This window comes from Syngnathus acus, chromosome 4, assembly GCF_901709675.1.
Source record: "Syngnathus acus chromosome 4, fSynAcu1.2, whole genome shotgun sequence".
NCBI lineage: Eukaryota > Metazoa > Chordata > Actinopteri > Syngnathiformes > Syngnathidae > Syngnathus > Syngnathus acus.
This window is the reverse complement of record NC_051090.1, coordinates 11,382,332-11,403,669: the sequence shown is the minus strand read 5'-3', so window position 1 is coordinate 11,403,669 and position 21,338 is coordinate 11,382,332. Positions and strand designations below refer to the sequence as shown.

The 21,338-nt window shown below is 47.0% G+C and overlaps 3 protein-coding genes across 5 annotated transcripts; 1 reads left to right on the top strand and 2 right to left on the bottom strand.

Annotated features, from left to right (window-relative positions):
* Window positions 1–831: 831 nt before the first annotated feature.
* Window positions 832–4,655, bottom strand: dohh (deoxyhypusine hydroxylase/monooxygenase). Its single transcript, XM_037249537.1, has 6 exons — window positions 4,523–4,655; window positions 4,138–4,244; window positions 3,580–3,747; window positions 3,407–3,483; window positions 2,950–3,205; window positions 832–1,209 (listed from the first exon to the last, which is right to left on the bottom strand). Exons 2-6 carry the CDS (start codon window positions 4,241–4,243, stop codon window positions 899–901), a joined length of 918 nt encoding a protein of 305 aa, XP_037105432.1. The 5' UTR covers window position 4,244; window positions 4,523–4,655; the 3' UTR covers window positions 832–898.
* A 2,499-nt stretch (window positions 4,656–7,154) lies between these two features.
* Window positions 7,155–14,325, top strand: LOC119121601 (leucine-rich repeat-containing protein 24-like). 2 transcript variants are annotated; one of them, XM_037249380.1, is made up of 8 exons: window positions 7,155–7,371; window positions 8,134–8,342; window positions 10,305–10,391; window positions 10,463–10,654; window positions 10,783–10,942; window positions 11,025–11,290; window positions 11,883–12,437; window positions 13,653–14,325. In XM_037249380.1, the coding sequence occupies exons 1-8, from the start codon at window positions 7,338–7,340 to the stop codon at window positions 14,016–14,018; spliced, it is 1,869 nt and encodes a 622-aa protein (XP_037105275.1). In that variant the 5' UTR covers window positions 7,155–7,337; the 3' UTR covers window positions 14,019–14,325. The 2 variants fall into 2 exon arrangements, with proteins under 2 accessions (XP_037105275.1, XP_037105274.1); XM_037249379.1 differs by having other exon boundaries at window positions 10,774–10,942.
* sass6 (SAS-6 centriolar assembly protein) lies at window positions 14,320–20,655 on the bottom strand. 2 transcript variants are annotated; one of them, XM_037249405.1, is made up of 16 exons: window positions 20,521–20,655; window positions 20,137–20,197; window positions 19,663–19,742; window positions 19,475–19,579; window positions 19,182–19,350; window positions 18,750–18,827; window positions 18,325–18,432; window positions 18,067–18,258; window positions 15,881–16,075; window positions 15,715–15,804; window positions 15,303–15,482; window positions 15,047–15,128; window positions 14,872–14,972; window positions 14,730–14,791; window positions 14,557–14,657; window positions 14,320–14,458 (listed from the first exon to the last, which is right to left on the bottom strand). In XM_037249405.1, the coding sequence occupies exons 1-16, from the start codon at window positions 20,580–20,582 to the stop codon at window positions 14,415–14,417; spliced, it is 1,710 nt and encodes a 569-aa protein (XP_037105300.1). In that variant the 5' UTR covers window positions 20,583–20,655; the 3' UTR covers window positions 14,320–14,414. The 2 variants fall into 2 exon arrangements, with proteins under 2 accessions (XP_037105300.1, XP_037105301.1); XM_037249406.1 differs by lacking the exon at window positions 20,137–20,197 and having other exon boundaries at window positions 20,521–20,602.
* Between the last annotated feature and the right edge of the window lie 683 nt (window positions 20,656–21,338).

Below are 21,338 nucleotides of genomic sequence, written 5' to 3'. Positions count from 1 at the left end.
TTTTTACACATTTTAACACTGTTAGTGTTTTCTTCACGGCAGTTGTTAGCTGTGTGTCCAGATCTCAACCTGGAGAAGTGGATTGCACTCTGTCAGGCCTCTATACTAAGACCTGTCCAGCTTGGGTGTCCCACTTGAAGATTAAAGCTTCTGCTGGTATAGCTCTTAGGGTCACTGAGGCACGCCAATCGACCACAATAAGGTGGCAATCTCTCAGGGGGGGGGGGGGGGGGGACATATAATATGAATGTTATATTAACTATTATTTGAGTTGTTAATCATTAGTTATATCACGGGTCATTACGACGAGTTTGGTGGAGTTTTTACTGCTTCTTCCAACTCCTACCGCGCTGACTGTAACTTGACTCTCTGGCTGCGTCTTGCCTCATTTGCATACTCAGTGATTGGATGTTACGGAGGGGCGTGGAGTCCTGACAGCAGGCTGTGTGAGGACACACACTGCTCCGACATGAGAGAAGAGAGGGGGCTGATTAACGTGTGTTTCTATCAGCGGATTTTTCACTTCTAAAAGTTTGATTCGAGGGGGCAGGACATCTGTTTGAGGGGGCGTTGCCCCCTCTTGCCCCTGCGTAGAGCCCGCCCCGGCTGGAAGTCCTGCTATGCTCAAGGATTTAGGGGGCAGTCTTGACAATCCAAAGCACGTTAATAAAGTCGAGAACTAATCAGGTACCAAAGAAAAACAAAATGAATAATCTAGAATAACAATGAACCCCCGTTATCAACTAAATCAAGAACAACCCCAAGAAAAAAAGAAGTTAAGATCAAAACATGAACAATAATCTTTAAGTAAAAAAAATGTAATGTCCCAAGTAAAGAACTGGTCTAAAATATTTATTTATATACATATAGACCCCCCCCCCCCCCCCCCTCCAGTTGTTTATCCTTGCAGTCTGGCGAGCCCGTCGGCATACTGGAACTGTTGGTTGTTCCCATAGTCCAGCATGTCCAAGGCTACTTCACAGCTCTCCTTAACCACGCGCTCGCCATCACCGCGGAAACGTTGCAGCACGGCCAGGCACTCGTCCTGGCCGATGGAGCCCAGGGCCTCGGCCGCCTCGTGGCGCACCATGGCACTCTCGCCGCCGCGTTCCAGTACGGCGCTGAGGGCCGGGACCGCCGCTGGGTGTTGCATCTGACCCAGGACGTAGCCGATCTCATGGCGGAACAGTGCGCTCGAACACTGCAGGCCTAAAAAAACAACGTAATTATTACGTAATCATTTGCATTGTCATTCGACTACAAACGAGTCACAAACGAATCTAGAACTGAATCGAGGGCCAGTGGAACAAGCTTAGGAAACGAGTTCAGAACCAAGTAAAGAACCAGTCTACAATCAAGTCACAAACCTCAACATACAATTGCTTAAACATACAAATTTTTCAACATACAATGTGAAATTTATTCAAATATTTGACTCAACATCAGAAGTAATTCCCAACATACACGACATCGTGGTTAGCCCGCTAGACAGCGGCTAGTCGGGATGACGTCAGCGTCACGTAATCATTCCCAAGAACGCTAACGCAAATGGTAGTAGTGATGAAAAAAGGAAGGTGATGATTTCCTTACAATTACAGTATCTCACAAAAGTGAGTACACCCCTCTCATTTCTGCAATGTTTTAATTATATCTTGTCATGGGACAACACTGAAGAAATTACACTTTGAGACAATGTTAAGTAGTCACTGTAGAGCTTGGATAGCAAAGTAAATGTATTGTTACTTCAAAGTAACTCAAAATACAACAATGAATGTGAAAATGCTGGCAACATAAGTGAGTACAATGGAGTAAAATGGGACCCATTGCCTCCCTGCTTGGCACTCAGCATTCAGGGTTGGAATTGGGGGGTTAGATCACCAAATGATTCCCGAGCGTGGCACCGCTGCTGCTCACTGCTCCCCTCTCCCCCAGGGGATGGATCAAAATCACATGGGGATGGGTTAAATGCAGAGGACAAATTTCACCACACCCAGATGTGTGTGTGACGATCATTGGGACTTTAACTTAACTTAACTTTAACTTACACCCCAACTGAAAATGTCAAAATTGGACCCAAATGTCAATATTTTGTGCAGCCACCAGTGAAGCACTGGTGAACTCCATGCCTTAAAAGGGTTACGGCGGTGCTGGAAAATAATGGTGGCCACACAAAATATTGACATTTGGGTCCAATTTTGACGTTTTCAGTTGGGGTGTACTCACGTTTGTAGCCAGCATTTTACACATTCATTGTTGTATTTTGAGTTACTTTGAAGTAACAATACATTTACTTTGCTATCCAATCTCTACAGTGACTACTTAACATTGTCTCAAAGTGTCATTTCTTCAGTGTTGTCCCATGACAAGATATAATTAAAACATTGCACAAATGAGAGGGGTGTACTCACTTTTGTGAGATACTGTAAAACACGAAATCATAAGAAAACATGAGCGCGGAGTGTGCACGAGTGATCTTGCAAAACAATATGGTCGGAACGACGATTAAGCAGAGGGAAGCTCTCAAAGTGGTCAAGCCATCCAAAGGGATCACCATCATCTCTAAACATCGCAGCCCTTCTCTGGAAGTGATGGAACGCTTTTTTTAAAAATAAATCTGCAAAGTGGTTCGATCCAACATATGACTATTTCAACATACAAAGTAGGTCCCAGAATGAATTAAATTCGTATGTAGAGGTTGGACTATACAGTTTCGAAAGGTCAAGAAATAGGTCAAAAACCAGTCTAGACTCCAGCAACAAACAAAAAGCAGACTAGGCCCACGTCATTAAAAGGGGAGTACCAAATCACAAACTAGAACTCAAAAAAAGTTAACGCCAATCGAGAACTGAATCTCAAACAGAAGACAAAACCAAACCGGGAGCCCATTAAAAATTCAATCAAAGTTCAAGGCCGGGTTTCTACGACATGGTTGCGGTCCCGGCGTCTTACCATCGCCCAAGGCGAGGACGGCTTCCCGGCTGCCCAGGTTCCTGAGCGCAAACATGGCCCGGTAGCGCTCGAAGAGCGGCAGGGTCTCGTCCAGCAGGTGTTGGCGGAGCTGCAAAACGCTCGCGCTGGCGGCGGCAGGCGCCGGATCCACAGAGCCGTACGGGTTGTCGTCCGCGTCGCCATCTTGCAGCTGTTTGTCACCGCCGTTCTGGAGCCACTCCAAACGACGCAAGGCCAATTGGCACGTCTCAGCCACCTGCCAGGACGTGAATAACGGAAATGTGGACTGACTCTTAACCAAAGCCACAAATGGAATTAAGAAGGGGTACACGGAACTTTAAAGATTTATCCCAAAATGTTTTTTTGGGCCTTTTTCCTCAACTAGTGGCAGGTGTGTGCTCCCCCCATTTAACACGAGTTTGAATGCAATAGTTTGGCTCAGTCATATCCCCAGTACCTCAATGACAGGGTCCTGGCTGTAGGCCTTCAGCAAGTCCAGAACTGAAGGGCTCCCGATGGCTCCCAGGGCTTCTCCTAGTGTCACAGACAAAAGCGCCACTTCATTTCCAACGGAAACAAAGCGGAAACACTGGGGGACAGCGAAAGTTTAGCAGAACTGCTGCCGCTCACCCGCTTCATGCCGCACCATGGGCTCCTGGCGGGTGTCCTTGAGTACGGCGCTGAGAATGGGTATGGCGCGCTCATCCTGCATCTGGCCTAAGCAGTAGGCCAGCTCGTGCTTGAGCAGCACTGAGTCATCGCTGAACGCTTTGCTGATCCACTCCACTGCCTCGGCGCCTCAAAATCACAGTGGGATCCACAATTAACACAAAAGAAACGCGCCGGGCTCAAGTATTAAATGGAAAGGTCTCGTACTCAAAGCTAATTTGGCAGGTGGTCTGGTAGAAATTTACATTTGGTAGTGGTGACCGACAATTCCCTCGGTTGACCCCATGAATGTTTTTAAGGCCCAATGCTATTTTGACTTGAAATTTGGTGGGCATGTCTATGACGGCTCGACCCACCAAAAGTCCAAAGAAGCCATGCGTGAGAAGATGCGGGGCTCCTTCAGAGACAAATGCACCCCCCCACACAACAAAGTTGTGCATGTGAATACAACTACATTTAAATCTCACATAATCAAGGGATCGTTTCTAACGCATTTGATTCAAAACCCTTGAAATGTACCTCCCAGGTTCTTGAGAGTGAATAGAGCTCGGAACCGCTGTGTCAGGTCCTGACGGGGGTCCACCAGAACAGAACCCACCGCAGCCAACTGCTCCGCACTGGCCATCCTACGCACGCACACACGTTAGACAGACACGCACTGACTGCTCGCTCACAGTCAGACCTTATACGTGGTCATAACTAGCGTAACACATATACCCATCGGTAGTGATTTTGTTACTAATTTTGACGTTAGTGTTCTCAGGTTAATGGAAGCTAGGCTAGCTCGCAACGTGTCAAGCAAAGCGGTCGCTACGTCAGCAGCTGCCGAGACAGCTTGCTAAAGTAACGCTTTTAACAACACACCAGGTAGCGACTAAAAACAATAACAATTCAAAAAACTCACCCGATGAATTGAACCAGTCAACTAGTCGAGATCAGCTTAACAGCACCTCATAACGTGTGTTTGCGAGGAGACCATTTGCCCACGTCGCGTTCAGAATTTCCGTGTACGTCACATGTGACGTCACGCGAAGAAAGCTGAAAGCCGAATGTAAATGTTAATCACATCGATAACAAAATTATCATCATTGTTTTCAAACTCAATTTTGGTTTTCAAAAAGAGCAAGAACTCGTTTTTATTGTTATTTAATGTTTGTACGCAAAATATAATTTAGTGTATTATCTTTTTCTTCAGAGACATATATAAGTGCACTTAAGAAGGGGAATGTAAGGTATTTTACTAAGTACATACGGGCACCAGTAACTGCGATGTGATTTGCGCATGTGCCGGTGTGTCTTAGCGCATGGTTGTTGGTATCGGAGATCGTCAAGTTTCATAAATATAATGAAGAGAGAGCAACAGCAATCTGTAAATATTCTATTAGGTTAGACAATCTCATGGACGTTTAATCTTCATATTATGCAATTCTTTTCCTTAGTTTATATAAACATAACTGCTCAATCAGAACACTATTACAACACACACATAGGCACACCCACACACACAGAGAGGTGACGCCCCCCACACTCACAGACACTAAATGGTCATGTGACAAGTTCCCGCCTTTCCGGACAGTATAAAACAAGCTGACCTGGAGACGGACGTTGTTGTTGATGTGCCGCCTTGCCATTGTGTACTGACTGTCATTGAACAACCCAAGAGCTTGCCAATAAAGGACTAACTCTACACTCCACATCTTTGTTTTTCCTGCCTCAACTTCGGACATCCCCGCACAACACGCAACAATAACAATACGAGTGGGTAAATCTGCGGGTGCTTACGAGTAAGCGGATCCACTGCATTTTTACGAAATTGGATGATACAGTGTTCTTGGTATCGATAATATTTTATCGATATTTTCTTTTATTGTGGAGAGAACGCAGGCGGAAGTGGGCAGCGTGAGCAAAGGGGAGGTAGAGGGAAAAGAGGGGGGAGGCGCCGAGGAAACACTTGTATGCGTGTTCCAGAAGAACGAATGCCGCCTGACGTTTTAACAAATCTAAGCGGAAGAAGAAGCAGACGAAAGCGCTAGTGATGTGCATTCCAGTTCTTTTTGGTGAACTGAATCTTTAGAATCACTTCACTCAAAAGAGTCGTTCAAACGAATCGTTCAATGAATCCCCCCTAACCCTGCCCGCCCCCCCCCCGCCCCCCACACACACACACACACTGACTCACACACACACTGATACGTTTTTTTGTTTTTTTTTACATCCAGTGGAAACAACCCATACACATCAAACAATACAACTACACAACCCCCCAAATTATTATATATAATAATAATTGGCTTGGGTAAAGTTAAGTTATAGTCCCAATGATCGTCACACACACATCTGGGTGTGGTGAAATTTGTCCTCTGCATTTAACCCATCCCCGTGTGATTTTGATCCATCCCCTGGGGGAGAGGGGAACAGTGAGCAGCAGCGGTGCCGCGCTCGGGAATCATTTGGTGATCTAACCCCCCAATTCCAACCCTTAATGCTGAGTGCCAAGCAGGGAGGCAATGGGTCCCATTTTATAGTCTTTGGTATGACCCGGCCGGGATTTGAACCCACAACCTTCCAGTCTCAGGGCGGACACTCTGCCACTAGGCCACTAATTAACACATTTCTTTCTATAATACAACACTTACACACTGATCCGTTGGCAACAGTCTCGCCCGGTCGTGAACGGGAAATTGCGTCACTGACTCGTTCATGAACGGGAAATTACGTCACTGACTCGTAAAGTCCCTCCTCCATCTATCGCTCGCTGGCGCTGCTGATTGGTCGTTCGCGAAGATTCACGAGTGAGTGACAGACAGCATTGCCGCTATGCCATTGCCAGCCGACACACTTTATGCCGACATTGATTTTTTAATTTAGTTTTTGTTGGCTTGTAGTTGATGGTGTTATCAGGGCTGTGGACTCGGTCGGATTTTTGCACCGAGTCCGAGTCCGGCCTCTTGACCATGAGTCCGAGTCCGAGTCCGGCTGTCCATTTTTTCTGTTAATTCATGTGACTGCTTAGTCTTTATTCAAGGCTAATTTAGATCAAAATCTAAATAATTACAACAGTTTTGTGATGGCTTTGTCTTTATTAAACATATAAACGAATACAATAAACAGATACTTTCAAGTTTTAATCATTAATTACACCATTATAGCTCAGACATTTATCTAAACACAAATAATTAGTGACGACCCCTTATTTGGAAAGCGAAAAACCCATGTCGTACGGCGTCAGCACTATGTTGTTTTCAATAAAAACATGAAGAACTCACGTTTGCGTCAGTCAATTTTAATTTTTATAAAGGATTATTCTCATTTGATGTCTTTAAATTCATCCGCGTTCTGCCATTGAAGCATTGAACGTATTTTTTTTATTGTCGGACTCGGTGGACTTGGTCAAAAGCAGCACCGAGTCTGAGTCCGAGTCCGGCAAAAATGGCCGAGTCCGAGTCCCCGAGTCCGAGTCCCCGAGTCCGAGTCCACAGCCCTGATTTTGTTCTTTCTGAACGAATCGTTCACTCACGAGCCAACACTAGAAAGAGCAGCTTTGCACCGAGACCACACCATCTTTTCTCTCTCCGTTTCCCCTTCCCTATTCACTTTCTCTCTCTCTCTCGCTCTCTCCTTCCATTGTCGCACGACGCCACACGGGCCGCGCATCTTCAGCTTCATTTGCCTCGTCCTCATCCTCACGGTGGACGTCAAATGAGCGTCGACGCTTGCCGATGAAAGCGCGTCGTCCTCCGTCTTCATCAGCAGGTAGCAACCACCTCTCCCCATCGATGGCAACTCGTCAGGATGCGCGTGTGCGTGGTGCTCGCCTCCTTCTGTGTCCAAACAAATGATGTTTTTGTTGATTGCATTGTAGTTTGCAAGATTGCCTGGAATGGTTTTCCTGCTGCTCCGCGTGATACGAGTGTACGTCGTTTGTGCATTTTCTGCACTGTCCATCTGAAATAATCAATATTGATTACATATGTTGTTGGTGAGGAAAGTAATCAATCAAATTCACAGTTTCATCTGATCACCAGATAATCAACAGAATTAATTATTACTCATGAGCCAAAGCCCAGCACTTTAATGGTGATCTTGCAAACGTTCAGCTGAGTGTTTTGACTGAGCCCCACACAATATGATTTTCTGTAACAAAAACGCAAAATGTTGGGGGGGAGGCGGCAATATTCGGGTTTTAAAAGGCTTCTTGAGTGCACGTAAACGCAGTCTTTGACCGCGATGTCTTTTCTCACAATAGCGACATGCACGCTCACCAGACACTCAAGATGTTCTGTCTGGTGCCCAAACTTGTTTAACTTTCACCATTCTCGTTGCGATCGACAGGACAAGTTTGAATCGGAGGAGAAATAAAACTATGACTGGTATTGTATCAAATGTCAGTTATTTGACAATTTCTCAAAATGGTCCTCCCCACCTTCCACGTATATGCAAGGTGCACCCAATGAAGCGTCTTCTTGGGATCCGCGTGGACGGTGGCCGAGCTGTTGAAATCTTTTGCTTTGTCTCAGAGTGTTGTCATGCCGCTGCTCTGCCCTGCGGCCCGGCTCCTCCTCCTCCTCACCGTTGTCCTCCTACTCTCGCTTGGCCCGCCGCACGCCACCGCTCTGGGTGCGAGCGCGTCCTGCCCGGCCGGCTGCCGATGTTACAGCCTGACGGTGGAGTGTGGATCCGCCAACCTCCTCGCCTTCCCCATGCACATGCCCACGCCCGCGCAGGTAACAAAATAACAACATACGCTCCATCTGCACATCTCTGAACATTGAGTAATTTGTCTTTCTTTGCCGAGGATATGTACTGTAATCCCTCGTTTATCGTGGATAATTGGTTACAAGACCACCCGCGATATGGGAAAATCCGCGAAGTAGTGTCACCTTTTTTTTAACATACATCCATTGTTTGTGTATCAATAAGTGTATATTAAACCATATAAGTGCATATGTTATCTTTAGAACATTAAATAATAGTTTCAAACATGTAAATACTATAGTATACGTAGTAGGGGTGTAAATCGCGGGTTTTGTCACGATACGATATCATATCGATACAAAGAAGCGCGATACGATATTTGCCGATATCTTAAAGCTTGCTGTGATTCATTCACGATACATCACGATATAGTGCTCTACGATCGATATAGAACAATATCCTGATTTATAACAATTCATACGCAAAATCAACAAGGTACTGCAAACTCTTTATTTAGGAAATTACAAGAGTATTGTAGTATACAAAGTGCTTATTTTAACACTGAACTTTATCAAATTCCTATATTTTTTCTCATATAAGTAAGTAAAGAAAAATGAATATTCTTTCTTTTTTTGTAATACCATTAACTTTAAAGTGCATTACTGAACTATTTAATTACAATAATTATAATTGTCCGTTGAGCCATCTTTTCTTTGGAATCCAAAGTGCTTCCAAACGAATGACTTGAAGCCCAAAGGGGAGCGAATTTCCTCGTCTTCTTGGACACTAGCCATAGCACCAGCCCAGGAGCCGCGTAGTTGTCGGCTCCCCTTTCACGTGCCTGCTCTGCTCACAACACAACACGCCGCGCACTGCTCCCGGAAAGAGGAAGCAAGCAACAATGAACTGGATTTCAAAATAAAGTCGCGTCTAATGTCCGAGGTCAAAAACGGGCGATATAGATCGATGTTTACGTTTAGCATCGATGCCAACAAATCGTAGAGCATTATATCGATTAATCGATGTGTATCGATGAATCGTTACACCCCTAATACGTAGTATAAATCACTTACAGAAAATAATATAAATATGATACGTGTGTGTGTGTGTGTGTGTGTGTGTGTGTGTGTGTGTGTGTGTGTGTGTGTGTGTGTGTGTGTGTGTGTGTGTGTGTGTGTGTGTGCGTATGTGTAGCATATGTATATGTAGCTCAAGTATACATACTGTAAAATGTTTTTAGAACTCTTATTATTACAACAACGTTTTTCATAAAAAGGTACAAGTGGTCGCACTGCAATTGTGTGGACACTTCCTGCCTTCTGCTGGCGTGTGGGCAACTTTCGTGCCATAATTCCTCAATTTAGAAGGTTTATTTTGAATTTGTGATTTTTTGGGGGGGGTAAAAAATCCGCGATGTACTGAAGCTGCGATGATTGAACCACGACGTAGCGAGGGATTACTGTATTGGCCTGAAGCGTTACATCGTCCATCTCGATGCACCGTTAAGTGTAGAAATATCACCTCAACAATTGTCAACCGGTGGTCCGCAGCCCTCTAGTGGTCTCAGGCGGTATTGCAGGTGGACTGCGAAATCGGAAATGGGAAAAAATTGTAACATTTAAAAAAAATAAAATGGATTTATTATTTAGACTTGGTTTATTTTCCAGCTAATTTTGTGAATCATTTACCCATCCAAATTATGTCAAATGTAGCTGAAATGACCAAAGTAGACATACAGATACAAATAAATAGCCAGTTTAGGTCTAGCCTCCGTTGCAAAATAAAATAATATTCCGTCAAAGCAGTGGTCCCCGAGTTGCTTCTTGGTTATAATGGTGGTCCCTTGAACAAAACCAGTTGAAAACCCCTGCGCTAGAAAACTGCCGCGTTGATGCCGTTCGTTGGCCCGTTTACAAAAGTGTAGTACACTCACCTGGCCGTGCACCAGACCCAGTGTCCACTATTTGATGTTGTTCACACTTTCCTCACAGACGCTGTTCCTGCAAGATAATGCCATCGGTCAGATCCGCCGGCAGGACCTGAGCCCGCTGGCACACCTGCGCTACCTCTACCTGCAGGTATGCACACACGGCCGTTATGCAAACGAGATGCGGAGGCTAGACGGCGCCCCCTTGCGCTCACCTCGCAGAACAACAGTATCTCTGCGGTGGAGCCGGGCTCATTCCAGTCGCAGGCGCAGCTGCTGGAGCTGGCACTTGACGGGAACAGGATCCGCTCGGTGACGGCTGACACCTTCCGGGGACTGCGCCACCTGCGCATCCTCTACCTTGCCGCCAACCACATTGCGCGCCTGCTGGACTTCACATTTCGCGGCCTGCAGGTGACGTGCCAAAAGCCGCCCATTGAAATGCACTTGGAGGGTGGGGGGAGTGGGTGTTACTTTAACCACCCAAAATGAAAATAAAAAACTCGTGTTGTTTTGCGGCACGGCGCCCTCAGCGGCTGCAGGAGCTGCACCTGCAGCACAACGGCGTGGAGGCGGTGGGTGACCAGGCGCTGGCCGGTCTGGCCTCGCTGGCGCTGCTGGACCTGAGCGGGAATCGCCTGCACACCTTGGCGGCCGCTGCGCTGCGCCCGCTGCTCAGCCTACAGGTGCTGCGCGTCACCGGTGAGCCGCCGCAATACCGCCAGCAAGGAGCAAAGCAGACGCATGTCGCCTGACCGACCAATGTTTTTTTGCATGCCTGCAGAGAACCCATGGCGCTGCGACTGCGCCCTGCACTGGCTTAGGAGCTGGATGGATGACGAGGGCCGGCGGCTGCTTAGCTCGTCTGAGCGCCGGCGCCTGCGCTGCCGTGAGCCGCCACGACTCTCGCGCCTGGGCTTGTTGGAGGTGCCGCCCAACAGCCTGGTTTGCATCCCGCCCCTGGTGCAGCTGGAGCCCCGACGTATGGCCGTGCGCCTGGGCGACAGTCTGCGCGTCTCCTGCCACGCCTCCGGATACCCGCGCCCGCAGGTCAGCCCGCCACATGGCGCAAAAAGCAACCCAAGCTTTTAATAGCAACACCCAGAGGCGTAGCCAAGCCGGGGCGAGCCGGGGCGGCGCCCCGGTTTGGACTCCCTGCGCCCCGGTTGTAAAAAAAAAAAAAAAAAAAAAGAAAAATCGAGCTTTTTCGATTCTTCATTTTCATGCCGTTTTTTTCTTTCGGTCTTGCGCGAATGTGCTTGCGCTATTCTATGTGCGCGATGTTATCCATTCACCGTTTGCCTCCCGGACGTTGTTTTAGCGATCAGCGAACGGCGTGGGTGATGTTCGATTTTTTTTCCTGTGGGCGTGCGCCCCTACTGGAAAAATTCCTGGCTACGCCTCTGGCAACACCTTTTTAATGGTTGGGGGGGGTCGTTTTCCAAACAAATAACACTCAGATGATGGAATTTTAAAAATATTTTCATATTTTCAAAGTTTGGTATGGGGGTAAAAACGTTTTTCTTTTTGTTGATAGGAACAAAGTCACTCGTATTTAAGAAAAACAATGTTGAATGCTCTAACTTCCAGTTTGAAGCGGTCCACTTCTTTGAGTTGACTTACCCCAGCGTGCCCCCTGCAGGTGACATGGAGGAAGGCATCTTCGGACAAGGCGTCACCACCGGCGCCCCGAGGGCTGGTGCACGACCTGGGCGGCGGGGCCCGAGGAGCGGGCAGCGGGACGGAGCCGTCGGAGGGCGGCCGGGCACACGTGCAGAAGAGCGACGAGAGCGCCTCGCACTTTGACCCCGACACGGGCAGTGGGATGCTCTTCCTCAGCAACGTGACGGTGGCACATGCCGGCTTGTACGAGTGCGAGGCCTGGAACGCGGGCGGCACAGCGCGGGTCACCTTCCAGCTTGCCATCAACTCTTCGTCCTCGTCTATCTGGGCCGGCTGGGCGCAGGCGGCGCCCCTCGACACGCCGGTGTGGCCGCGCCTGCGGAGTGGCGGCGGTGAGGTGAGCCAGGAGCCACTCTACGCTCTGGGCAGCATGGCCTTCGGCGCACTGGGCGCTGCCACGCAGATGGCCATCGCCGCCGGCATCTCGCTGCTGGTGCTCACCGCGCTGCTACTGGTCGCCATGATCTACAGCCGACGACTGCGAGAACACAAGGACCAGCACGCCGCGAACAAGGTAAGCGCGCACCCGCAGGCTTGCAACAGGCTTAGGACAAATTGCCCTTTTTTCTTGCCGAAGAGGCATCGCTTTTGGACGTGTCCAAGAAGTTTGAATTTTTGCATCAGGAAATACAGTAATCCCTCGTTTATCGCGGATAATTGGTTCAAAAAACCACCCGCGATAAGTGAAATCCGCGAAGTACGGTCACCCTCTCATCTGTACTTTTTTTTTTTTTTATCTGTACATTTTTTGTGTGTCAATAAATGTATATGAAACCATTTAAGTGCGTATATTATTATTATTATTATAACATTAATTGTTTCAAACATGTAAATAATACATTAATAGTATAAATAACACAGAAAATTCTGTATAAATATTGAAAATAATATACGTGTGTGCGTGTAACGTTAAGAAGTACTGGGCAGGCTAACGAGTTAGCGGAAAGATGCTAATTCGCGATCGTGCTAACACGCGAAAACGGACCTCTAAAGGAATGTAAACGAACATTTGGCGCAATACTACATTGTTCTAAAGGTTAGACACGTGATCGTTCATTTCTCATGTTAGGAGACCCACTTCCGTCGTCAATGACGGTACAGGAGTACCACTGTAACCGACATATGTACACGAACGTAAAACACGAAGTGGTATCGCCTGAAAACGGCCTTCAAAATAAATCCCCCTACCTCAAATCAAAGCACGGCTGAATAACATAAATAACATGGAGAATTGTTAACACATACTGTAAATATGTTTTTAGAACAACTTTTATCATTATAATTTTTTTATAACAAGGTACAAGTGTACATACTGTAAATATGTTTTTAGAACTCTTTTATTACGATAACAATTTTTCTATAACAAGGTACAACACTGTAAATATGTTTTTAGAACTCTTATAACCATTTTTTTTAATAAAAAGTTTGTGCCATAATTTAGAAGTTTTATTTTGACTTAAAAAAAAAATTTTATTTGGAAAAAAAATCCACGATGTAGTGAAACCGCAATAAATGAACCGCGATGTAGTGAGGGATTACTGTACTTCTATTTTTAGGATGTGATAGTGAGACCTTTTTTTTTTTTTTCCCTCTCCACCCAATTGTTTTTTTTAATGTAAACATTTTTCCCCTAGAAATTCTCACTTTAGCAGGACTAATGCTGTTTGGTTTGTCTTCAAAGAGACTGCAAGAATGCGCGGTTGAAGTTCAAATTGTTGTTGTGCGTCAGGAGGAGAGCATCCTCTACGTGAACGACTACTCGGACGGGCCGACCACGTTCGCCCAGCTGGAAGAGTTCCGGGACGAGGGTGGCCACGAGATGTTCGTCCTGAACCGTGCCAAACCCGTGTTGCCACCGGCCCTGCCCACTGCCCCCCCTGACGCCGGCGGCCCCTCTGGCTCCTTGGCAACCGGCCCACCTCCCAGCCCCTCGCTCCCCCCCGCTGAGGCGGACAGCGACATTCAGACAGCGCGAAGAATAGCTGGCGAGGGTGGCGAGGCGGAGCCAGTCATGACGCCAGAGGGCGAGGGGGTCTTTGTCAACCACGCCGGCTTGTTTGTGGACTCTCTGACGGCCTACGAGATCCACTGCTGAATACAGGCCGACACTGTGACCCGATGGCTGTGCTTTTATCGGAACTCCTTGGACAAACACTGAGCAGCTTTCTGGACTTTCTTCGTGTACTGGCGCATGTGCTTCTCCTTCGTACTTGTCTTCTTTGGAAAGTGAGCAAGAGAAAATAGAATTTTGCAGACAAACCGGGCTTGTCCTTTGAAAATGGCAGCGAAAGATGGAGGGTCACCTGACATCGTTTGGTGATGACAACGGCTGTATGTTGTTGTTTGCAAGTGCAATTTTGTCCTCACTGTTAAAGTAAAAAGCACCACGTGGAGGACAATATCGAGAACCCAAGGTTGATTTATTTGAGAAATCAGAGCTCTGTAACAAGGGTGCAACTTCAAAAACATAGGCGGAGCGCAGCGTGTGTGCTTAGTTGGGAAAGTAGGCTGAAGGTGTTTTGCTGCGCGGAAACTCTGAGAAGGAAAGACAAGAATCGGCTGGTGAGCGTGCCCAAGGTTCAAGGTGTGACGTGGCCGTGCCGTTTTGTGCTATCACGAGTGTGCGACATCACCTCTGGCGATGAGCGCGTCGGGAGACCCGCGAACAGGGACGCCGCCGTCATCTCTCCTCTTGAAGTATTTGGCATCCAGACCGCCAACGCTCGGGCTCGCTCTGTGATAGAGAAATTCACATTTCACTCTCACGTTTCCTCTTCTGGAGAGGAAGCCGTCTCAAGCGACTCACGCTGGCTTGTAGACAACATCGGGCATTGCGGGACTTTTGCTCACGTGAGGATAAAAGTGCGCCTGCAGGGGACAAAGAAAAAGACGGAAGATGGCGAGCAAACACGTGCATCCCATCCACAAAGATGACGGCGCTCTCTTACCGCTGACGTCATGGCGGCGGTCGGCGGCGTGCTCTGTGGCGGCTCCGTAAGCATCTCGCTCAGCCGCTTCTCGTTCAGATGCTTGTTTATCCAGCCGATCACTGACAACGACACAGACAAAAGATGCCACGTGAAAACGCCGCGCGCCCGAGACGAGGCGGACGCTTGAGCTCACCATTCTCATTGCTCCGCAGCAGCTCCTTCGACTCGGCCAGCTTCTTCATGCTGGACTCCAGTTGTTCCTTCAGACTCGCAACCTGACAAAGCGCGTGCGCGCACAGGTAAGTCAACAAAAAACACATGCAGACATGCACAGATTCACAAAACACATACATAGAAAGCCAACAGACTGGTACGGCAGGCACGTGCAAAAAGCGAGCGAAATGCAAAGTGAGCCACATGCAAGACACGCAAGCACTGGCTCGATTCACCTGCCGGTCCTTGTGTTGCAGCTGCTGGTGAGCATCGCGCACTTCCTCCTGTGCTCGCTCCAGCTGGGTGGAAGTGTCGCGCAGCACCTTCTTCTGCTCCACCAGCGCCACGTTCTTGTCCTTGTTCTTGCTCTGCTGAACTTGCAGCTCGCACATGAGTTTCTTGATAATCTCGTTGGCCTGACAACAGCGCCGGATGTCACAATACTGAGTCTCTTGGCAGCTTAAATGCAGGCCCCATCCATTCCCAGTCCTCGCCAAAATAATTGGCGGCGCCGCCGCAATTGATTCTCTTGTGAGACACCAAATGGTGTCCAATAAGCAGCAGGCGGGCAATCTGGGAAAAAGCTTTGCGCGACCGCGGCCACCACGCACATTTCGAGACGATCAGACGGCGAGCGAGAAGACAAACCTTCTTCACATCTGCGGACAAAATCTCCACCTGGGCGTCGAGCTTTCGTAGCTTAGCTTCTTTGCTGCGGGCGTCTTCCTCGAGGGTTTCCTACACAACAAAGAGGAGGCGGCGTGTTGTGGCGTGGCGCGACAGCCCCCTCCCGACTGGGCCAGCTGGCGCTGACCTTCTGCTGTTGTGCCGCCTTCAGTGCCTCCTGAGTGCGACTCGCGTTTTGCTCGTGGTCTTTGGCTTCCTGCTCCAGCGTCCCCACACGCGTCTGCAGCTGTTGGCCCAGTCGCTCGTTGGCGTGAAGCGCTGTCTCGGCCGAGTCCCTCTGGCGCCGCATCGACGCCACTTGCTGCTGGAAGTGCTGGCACTCCTGCGCGCACACAACACAAGCCATCGAGCCATACAGGACTGTCTCAGAAAATTAGAATATTGTGATAAAGTTCTTTATTTTCTGTAATACAATTTAAAAAAAACAAAAATGTCATACATTCTGGATTCATTACAAATCAACTGAAATATTGCAAGCCTTTTATTTTAATATTGCTGATTATGGCATACAGCTTAAGAAAACTCAAATATCCTATCTCAAAATATTAGAATATCATGAAAAAGTATACTAGTAGGGTATTCAACTAATCACTTGAATCGTCTAACTCGAAACACCTGCAAGGGTTTCCTGAGCCTTGAAAAACATTCAGCTTGGTTCAGTAAACTAAATCACAAGTATGGGGAAGACTGCTGATCTGAATGCGGTCCAGAGGACCATCATTGACACCCTCCATCAGGAGGGTAAGACACAATAAGAAATTTCTCAGAGAGCAAGCTGTTCACAGAGTGCAGTTTCAAAGCACATCCACAAAAAGTCTGTTGGAAGGGGGAAATGTGGCAGGAAACGCTGCACAACCAAGAGAGATGACCACAGCCTTAACAACATTGTGAAGAAGAGTCGCTTCCAGAATTTGAAGGAGCTTCATAGACTGTGGACTGAAGCTGGAGTCCAGGTATCAAAAGCCACTGTTCACAGACGTGTCCGGGAAATGGGCTACAATAGCCGTATTCCCATGGTCAAGCCACTTCTGAAGCGTCTGACTTGGGCTATGGAAAAGAAGCACTAGACAGTTGCAGAGTGGTCCAAAGTCCTCTTTTCAGACGAAAGCAAGTTTTGTATTTCATTTGGAAGTCAAGGCGCCAGAGTCTGGAGCAAGGCTGGAGAGGAACAAAATCCCAGTTGCTTGAAATCCAGTGTGAAGTTCCCACAGTCAGTGATGGCTTGGGGAGCTATGTCAGCGGCTGGTGTTGGTCCACTGTTTTTCCATTGAGTCCAGAGTAAACGCAGCTGTGTACCAAGACATTTTAGAGCACTACATGCTTCCGTCTGCTGAAAAGCTCTATGGAGATGAGGATGATTTCATTTTCCAGCATGATCTGGCACCTGCCAACAGTGCCAAAACCACCAGTAAATGGTGTACTGACCATGGCATTACTGTCCTCGATTGGCCTGCCAATTCCCCTGACCTGAACCCCATAGAGAATTTGTGGGGTATTGTGAAGAAGAAGCTGAAAGACATCAGACCCAACAATGCAAATGAGCTAAAGGCCGCTATTGAAGCATCCTGGGCATCCATAACGCCTCAGCAATGCCACAGGCTGATTGCCTCCATGCCGCGCCGCATTGATGCAGTAATCCGTGCAAAAGGATTCCCAACCAAGTACTGAGTGCATAAATGGACATTTTCAAATGTTTGATTTTGTTTTGCTGTTATAAATCTTTTTTTTTTTACTTGGTCTGAGGAAATATTAAATTTTTTTAGATAGGATTTTTGAGTTTCTTAAGCTGTAGGCCATAATCAGCAATATTAAAATAATAAAAGGCTTGCAATATTTCAGTTGATTTGTAATGAATGCAGAATGTATGACATTTTAGTTTTTTTAATTGCATTACAGAAAATAAAGAACTTTATCACAATATTCTAATTTTCTGAGACAGTCCTGTATGCTGGAGTGACACGCACAACAATTCGTCCAGTGGGTGGCAGCACATTGGCGAAGCGTGAACATCGATCTACCTTTCATACAACGGAGTCCATCCTGGCTTCCCGCTTTGGGTCAGATGAAACGGGTTCACACAAACGAGGTGCGTTTATGAATACGACCAAACAAAACTGTCAGCATTTATTTATTCTGACTTTATGGACTGGTGCCATGGTTGGAACTATGGGCCTTGGCTCCAAGAGTGTGAAGCCCGTACTCTTGAGTTCACTTTGTTGAGTCATTGTATAGGCAGTGGAATTTTACACCTAACTATTGTTTTCATGCGCTCTCTATCTGGCGCTGTGAATATGACAAAAATGGCAGACGTACCTCCTCGGCGGCCGCCAGTTTGGCCTTGAGGTCCCTGAGGGCGGCCTGGTTTTGGTAGTCCCTGTCGCTCAGCTCCCCACAGGAGGTCTCCAGCTGCACCAGGCGGCTTTGCATCTGCTGGCTGTCGCGCTGGTGAGCGCGCTCCAGCTCCTGACAGTGCTTTTGCGTCTGCTGCTGCTGGCGCTCCTGCAACTGTGACATACCATCATCACTCGGCGCCACAGGGTCGGCCGGAGGGAGTTGGCGAGTCGGGCTTACGTCGGCCGCCTTCTCCTGCTCACGGCGCAACTCGTCAGCGTGATGGCTGCAAAGCGAGTTCTTCTCAAGAGTCCATTCCAGACGCATGCGCTCCATCTCCGACAGCGTCTGGCGAGATATGTGACGCCGAACCTAATTCAATCTCATTTTAAAAGGTTTAGTTTTAGATGGACCGATTATCGGAAATCTGCACCTGATTATCAGCATTTCACTAAAATGATAATCGGTCCGTTATTACGGAGTACTGGTGCGAGGCCGAAATTGCACATTTGGACAATTTCAAGTTTGCGTATCGAAATAGTGAATCACAGAACAAAGCAGCTGTCAATTCATTTGATAAAAAATGCCTTGTCAATTAATTATTGTAGCTGCAGCTTGTTCTGTTTTTAGATTTAGCAACAAAAAATGGCAACAAAGAACAGAACCTGCTCAGCGTCGTTGAGCCGCCTCGTCAGGTCATCTTCTGTCTTTTTCAATTTTAGCTCCAGTGCTTCCTTCTCAGCCTGAAACGCAATAAGACGACGTGACATCGATTGTTGAGTTGTCAAGAGCCATTTTGGTCATCCCCATTGAAAGAATAAGACGGAAAATAAGTTAGAACGTAAAGCAGTAGTCTTTGATTAAGTTAACTCCTGAAATAATTTGGTAATCCAAGAATTGTTCATGTACTTATTTTAAATCATAAATAACTAGCTATTTACTTCCAACTAGATTCAATCGAACTAACTCAAACAAAAGACTTCATTATCCAAAGCCACATTTTCACATAGACCAGCTCATCGGGTATTGAGTGGGCCTATCTGTCCGATTTCAAAATGTGCATGGGCCTCAGAATCGTCGTGCCCTTGGCGTGTCACCTTGACAGAGGCCAGACAGGTAGCCAGGTAGTCTTTGACGTGCTTGTCAGAGCCCTGCGTCAGCCGCAGAGAAAGCTGGTTGCTGTGCTTAAATGAGTTGGTCTCCATCACGCTCAGCTGGGCGGGGCCATCCAGTGACGGCGAGTCGCATGAGAACAGCAGCTGGAACCTGCACACCATTTAAAAAAAATCAAATGAATTAAATAAATAAAAAAACACAAACAAAAAACAAGAGGCTGCCACAGCGAAAGCATGTTGATGTCGAGGGGGGGGGGGGGGGGGCAGCGGAGTACCTGGGATGGCTGCAATTCTGCTCTGACTGACATTGACGAAGAAGCTGCACCAGCATCTCAGGGAATGACGCAAATTCAATCAATAACTCCTGCTGGACTTTCAAACTAAACAGAAAAATAAAAGAGCACTTTAAAAAAAAAAGCACATTGATGCAGGAAATGGAATTGTGGCTACTACTTAGGCAAACCTTTGGAAATCTTCCTCAGAGATTGTGAGGCTGAAGAAAAAATGCGGATCCTCGTCATTGGTCAATCTTACCAGAAGATCCTGATGAGCAGAAGAGAGACAATGGATTTCAGGTCGCTTCACTTAAATCTCCCATTAAAGGGTTTCCAGCAGCATTCATACCACAGAGTGGGTAAAGAAAAGACATACTGTTGACATGAGCGTAACTCAATAGGCTTCTAGAAAAGGCTGCCACAAAGAAAACCAACAAGAGCCAAAGTTACAAGTCAGCAATCCAAAGCAACTAAGACAATAACAAAGGCAAAAAGTAACAGCAGGCCAGCTGGTAAGAGTCCTAAATATTGTAAATGATCCCGAGGTTCGCCACATTTTATGTTGGCGTTTCGCTAGAGGACTGACTGCTCTTGAAATATGCAATCATTTAAAGCAAGGAGTGCTCAAGGACTTTCTTATTCCAAATAAATGCCATACTCACTCTTTTGCAAACGGCACTTGTGCTCGACTGACGCTCAATGGTGACGCGGATGCGTGCTTTTCTGTATTAACAGGAAAACATACCTTATCATACAGATGAAACCATTCTATTTTTTTCCCTCCGAAATCAGTAACTTATCCAGGTAAAGTCAAAAAGGTTCGGATGCAAGGCCAACCTGGCTGCGGCAAAACAAAAGCCAATACGAGACAGATACAATGAATTACAAAGAAAGAACAAAGAACATACACACAAAACAAGTCATCGGAACTTGACAGTACAATGACAGTACACGCAGGTAGCGCAACTCGCGCGTGAGAGTTGGGCGCTCAAGCAGGACGCGTACGCGGCTAACTTGTCAAATGACAAAACAAAATACCAAAGTACCTTTCATCACAGTGTCGACATCTAATTATGACTTTGACAACATCGCTAAAAATTGCCTCCATGTTGGCCCGCCGTTGCGATTGTATTTTTTCTTCTTTGGTAAGCTTATCTTCTTCGCCGGCGGACTGTCGGCAAATTACGCGTTACCGCCCTCTTTTGGGAGAACTGGTGGTGCCGCAAACTTGATTTTATATCAGTTTGCTGTTGCTGAGCTAAATAATAAAGTTAATACTGTACATGTATTAAAGTCTTGGAAGAATGACATTAGTCGTAATATTTTAAACATTATACTGCGAGCAGGCAGGCAGTTGAGGGAAGCTTTATACATGCGTTCTTTGCAGGGCCGGTTCTAGGAATGCACATAAGAGGGGGCAGTCAGAAATGTGAAGGGGGCATGTTCTTTTTTTTTTTTTACACATTTTTAACACTGTTAGTGTTTTCTTCACGGCAGTTGTTAGCTGTGTGTCCAGATCTCAACCTGGAGAAGTGGATTGCACTCTGTCAGGCCTCTACACTAAGACCTGCCCAGTTTGGGTGTCCCACCTGAAGATTAAAGCTTCTGCTGGTATTGCTCTTAGGGTCACTGAGGCACGCAAACCCCCTGACCACAATAAGGTGGCAATCTCTCAGGGGGGGGAACATATAATATGAATGTTATATTAACTATTATTTGAGTTGTCGTTAATCATTAGTTATATCACGGGTCATTACGACGAGTTTGGTGGAGTTTTTACTGCTTCTTCCAACTCCTACCGCGCTGACTGTAACTTGACACTCTCTGGCTGCGTCTTGCCTCATTTGCATATTCACAGTGATTG